This window comes from Pyxicephalus adspersus, chromosome 9, assembly GCF_032062135.1.
Source record: "Pyxicephalus adspersus chromosome 9, UCB_Pads_2.0, whole genome shotgun sequence".
In the NCBI taxonomy this organism is placed as follows: Eukaryota; Metazoa; Chordata; class Amphibia; order Anura; family Pyxicephalidae; genus Pyxicephalus; species Pyxicephalus adspersus.
The window spans coordinates 2021424-2026404 of NC_092866.1; the positions used below are offsets into that span (position 1 = coordinate 2021424).

Consider the following 4981-nt stretch of genomic DNA (forward strand, 5'->3'; position numbering starts at 1 on the left):
ATACAATGTATCTATATCCTTATATTGGCTCCTCCCATCTGATACAATGTATCTATATCATTATATTGACTCCTCCCATCTGATACAATGTAACATTTCATCTCTCATTATCTATTTAGTCCGGGCATCTCCCATCATGCACCTGCACCGCCCTGATCACCTGCAGACTGAGCAATGAATATCATATTGTGCTGGGACTGACCGCGTGTTTCTTTTTGTATCCCGCTAGAGATAAGTGGTATCACATGACCCAGGAGGAGCGGGACGACAGCCTGCAATTTAATGAGAACATCACATTTGGACAGCTTGGGTACGTCTTCCAGAACCTTCCAGAATCTCCATTAATATGGCATGAACATTGGGGGGTGGACAGGACAGCAGCTGTCTGATTGCTGATAGTGCAGTATTTTCCCCAGAAATATTTTTAAGGTGGGTGGTAGCCCCTGTATTGTGACCCAACTATCCAAAAACAGCTGCGTGGTCGCTTAAAATTGCCAGGTAGTGCACCCAGCTACAAGGAGAACAGTGTAGTGGCCCCCAGCCAGGGGACACAGAGGATATAAGTTCTGACTCCCTCCCTGAGCCACGTCTACTTATCCTACATCAGTACCTGACCCCACAAATAGGGGCAATTTCCCAAAAACTTGCGTAGTCTCCCCAAAGGTATGAATAATGGTATAACTACAAAGGCAGAGGGAGGGGCGATTCTATTGTAGAGCCAATAGTGGCGCTGGGGCGGGGCACTTTATATTGATGTGGTTTTGTGATGAGACGTCCAATAGGTGCAATGGTCAGGTGCCCACAGAGTGAATTAAACCTTTTTGTAATACCCATGTACTTGTATGTCAAGGTTTGCTTTACTTGATTAATCATTTTAATAAGATTCTTATTTTCTGATTGCCTGCAGGACATTCACACACAACATGTTGGCGTTCGGACTCAGCAAGAAGCTGTGCAGCGACTTTTTAAAGAAGCAAGCGGTGATCGGGAACCTGGATGAAGGTGAGGAGGGCAATACCTGCAGCAGAGTTTATTGGTCACTGTGCCAATTCCAATATCACAATCCATGCCTGCATAGTAGTGACAACATGGGAGCACAGCTGAGAGACAGGGATCGGGTGTTGTCACCCTGTAACAGGAAGTGCTTGAACAAGGCAGGATCACCAGGGAATATTTTGATGCACACTGCTGATCTCTGCAATGTATTTCTAGGAGATGTCAATCCAGATCATCTCATATAACCGGTGATGTGTCTGTCATTTCATGTCTTTGTTGCATCCTGTAATGCTCCAATGAATATTTATTCTTTTATCTTACAGAGAAATATAAACAGCTCACGGACCACATCGAGCAAATGGCAGTGGAGTAGCGCAAGGGGAGGAGCCAACGCCAATAATCAGTATTGAAAAGAGGGAATTGCAAGGGAGCCGTCGATCTGCATGCTGTCCTTTTGCCGCCTTTTTTCCCGGAGACTGCGATCTGAGGACAATCGGGAGTGGGGGAGGAAATACAGGTTGGGAGGGGTGGCTGTGCAATTGACCCTCCACAGCTCCTCCTAGTGGTGGAGGGGTTCCTGGTCTCTCGGTGTCCCCCACCATCCTGGTACTTGTAGTTCCCCCATTGCTGGGCGGCCTGCGGTTGCTTGAGCATGCTGTAGAGTCTATATTTTCCGATATCGTCTTTTGTCTACCAGAGGTCAGAGTATTTATTAGAAGTCTCGTCTGTATATTTTGAGTTCTCCGAGGAGAGAGAAATACATTCTTTATTTTTTTATGAGCAGGGATGGAAGTTTAAAATGTTGCCCCGCCCCTTTCAGCGTGTCGCACACCTCGGGGGCGTGGCTATGATTTTAATATGATCTGGGAATGTTCTCCTGGATGGTTTCTTGTGACTTTTGTGTTTTTGGTATAGTAAATATATATCTTTAGCTACAAGTGGGTGGATGTGAGAGCTGTGCACCACTGCACAATGGAAATGTTTTTGTGAGAGCGGGAACTCGGCAAAGCTTTGCGGACGGTTTTTCAGGGCAGAGGTACAAAATGTTTAATTTTCAGCATTTACAGCCCAATTTATTTTTGCACTCAAATCAGCTGAATTCATTCAAGCAGTATCAGATCAAAAGATGTGCAAAGTTTTATTTTTCAGAAAAAAAAAGCAACCACAACCTCAGTAGAAAAGCCTGTCATCCAGCCAGCATGCTGCATGTATAAACGGTTATTGCAAATATTATATCTGATGCAAGACCCGCATTGGATGAGGTCTGTAGCTAATCACAATACATTATTGATAATTTAAAATGCCAATTAAATGATTGGTTTTTACCAGTTGAATACATTTCAGCTTCATCAAACAAGAAGTGTAGAATCAGAAGTAATTTTCTGCCAGCAGCTGCGGAGAAGGACCATTGATTTCTGTGTGGCAGCAGCCTCTCTGCACAGGTCCGACATGCCCCCTGCTGACTCTATCCAGCCAAGCTGTTCTATCAGCAACCAGTATGAGCTTAGTTGCTTGGCAAAGCTCCAGCAGGGGACATGTCATAGCTGTGCAGTGAGGCCTCTGCTTCCACACAGAAAGCAAGGCTCCTTCTCTGCACCTGCTGGCAGAAAATAACCTCTGATTCCACACTTCTTGTAAAAACCAAGCATTAAATTGGCATTTAAATTATCAACGTTGCATTGTGATTATCTGATCCTGCATCAGATATAATATTTGCGATAAGTGTTCATACTGTAATTTTTTTTTTTTTATGGCTGCATGTATTTAGAAGAAGCGATATTGTTCTGGTGATCATGTGATCTGGGGTTATTAGCCACCCAATAGGCATTGGTTCATCTTTTCTCCATCAGCTGTGGTTGGCGCTGCAGGGGTTAAATCTCTTCCCAATCCATTGCTGTGTGTGCAGTTTGGAGGGAGATTATCGCTTGCTCAGGGGATCAGCCGCTTACACATAATGGGCTGTTGCACCGCCGTGTCATCTCGGCTTTGGCTGACGCACCAAAAATATAAAATATCCCAGGGAGACAATGCAGAGATCTTTTAATATTTTCTACCGCAAGGCAGCCATATTGAGGGCGACTTGGGTCCATACTGGGTGGCTATAGCTTACTCAACCCCAGAAGCCCTGTGAAAAGCCTGCTGAATATATCCTTCTGCCTTTTTAATTTGCACCGCCGTCCAAGCATTTTTTTTCCTATGCGATTGCTGCGTTCCCGTTCTGGCTGCGTGCGTGTCCTCATCTCTCTGAAATGACTTTGATATCATTATTATACTGCTGGGGACTGGCCGGGACCTGCGTGGACTGTGACGTATTGAAGTATTATGGGGGAGTTGCTCTGTGCATTATTTTGTACCTTTTCGCTGTGTCGTCTTTTTACCTTTAGCAGTGACCGGTCTGTAGGGGGCGTTTGATCCTTTGTGCGCTGAGTTGTGCTTTGTCAGTAGTGAGTGTGTGTGTGAGCAGGGGCGGGGTTATGCCTGGTCACATGAACGGATACCGCAGGGGCGTTACCATAAAAGGATGAAAGTGAAATAAGTGCAGCTCGCATGGCCACGCCCCTTGTGACAATGTTTGCAGATTACAATTGGGCATCTGCACGAATTAACCGCGAGGGGGTCAGCTGGGTTGTCATTTGCTTTTCCTATATGAGCCGCATATTGTGGTGCCAGCATTTTACGAACAGTATTTGGTAAGGGGGACGATTTTAGGCAGGGTTGTCAGGACTACAGAACTCCTTCCTATTATCTCCATAACAAAAGAAGGAAGAGGTTGTAGCCTATAAAGGGGAACTCAGGCAGGGCTGACAACACTTGGTGTAATTTCAGGCATTGTGTTGTCAGCTCACTTCTAGAAGTCTGGAGCTTATTGAATTTGAAGGATATTTTAGGGGTTAATCCATGGGGAAATCTACTGTATGTATTTTATTTTACCTCAACATGCACTTTACAAGCACAGGTCAGTGAATATCGGGGTCACAGCCACAAATTCTCCAGCCGTCCACAATGAGTTTCTGCAGCCCTCCTGCCGATGAGCCAGTGACCTCCATTAGGTATATTGGCCATGGATACTTCAAGAGCCTGGATAGCATAGCAGAACACTGAAAACATTTTTTTCACCTAAGCTGGTCCCCGATTTACATTCCGGCATCGCCCACATTTGGCTGCTGTATCCGTTAATGCGATGGTCGCTCAGATAGGAGCGGTGAGCGGAGCGCTGTGCTGTGATTGGTGTAATGAGTGTTATGTTTTGTATAGAATAGGAATGAGAGTTGATATCACTGTATTAGCTGTACCTGGCTTATAGAACCATATTGTATAATAAACTATTGTCCAGACTTCCGACTTGTGGTGTCATCATTGGGAAAAAAGTATCTGTAAACCCTTCAAATAACCTAAAAAACAGCAACCTGCTCAGTGGCTCCCCCAGTGGATCCCCCCCAAGAACTCAACTCCGAGCGTAGGATAATTCTCGGTAATCAATGCGTTTTGGGTCATTTAACATTCACTTCCATTGAGTGGCATTGAATCTGAACAGAAGAAATCGCAGACAGTGTGTTCCCAGGTTCCAGCCCCGCCCTTTTTATAAGCCAATCAAAGCCTTAGCCACACCCACAGGAGTAGAGAATCCTTTGCTGAGAGGCTGCAGTCCTGCACAGAGAAATAACTGATCTAAATCCCCCCACACATGTTTATTCTCCCGATATCCGGTGCTACATGGGATTTCCTATGCAATATAGTGTATAGGTTGGAAATTTCAGTCCCGTGACTTCCTGTATGTTGCGTTAAGGCATTTGAATGCGTTGGAAAAGCACCACACAGCCTGCGATGATGTATTACCATGCATTGTGGGTGCTGCAACACATGTGCATTGAGCTGCATTGGTATAGTTTGTTTTTGTCACATGCAACACACTGCAGTATACCATGCGCTGTTTTGCTGCATCCATGACCCCAAACAAGCATGCAGCCAGTGAAATCTTCAAAGT

The 4981-nt window shown here is 45.2% G+C and overlaps 1 protein-coding gene across 3 annotated transcripts in view; it reads left to right on the top strand.

Annotated features, from left to right (window-relative positions):
• Positions 1-4331, top strand: part of KIAA0513 (KIAA0513 ortholog) — a 29930-nt gene extending 25599 nt beyond the window's left edge. For all 3 annotated transcript variants that reach the window (XM_072421847.1, XM_072421849.1, XM_072421850.1), the window contains 3 exons: positions 230-310; positions 908-1002; positions 1320-4331. In XM_072421847.1, coding sequence (XP_072277948.1) covers positions 230-310; positions 908-1002; positions 1320-1369 — 226 coding nt within the window. In that variant the 3' untranslated portion in view covers positions 1370-4331. The remainder of the gene's footprint in view (positions 1-229; positions 311-907; positions 1003-1319) is intronic.
• Positions 4332-4981: the final 650 nt, after the last annotated feature.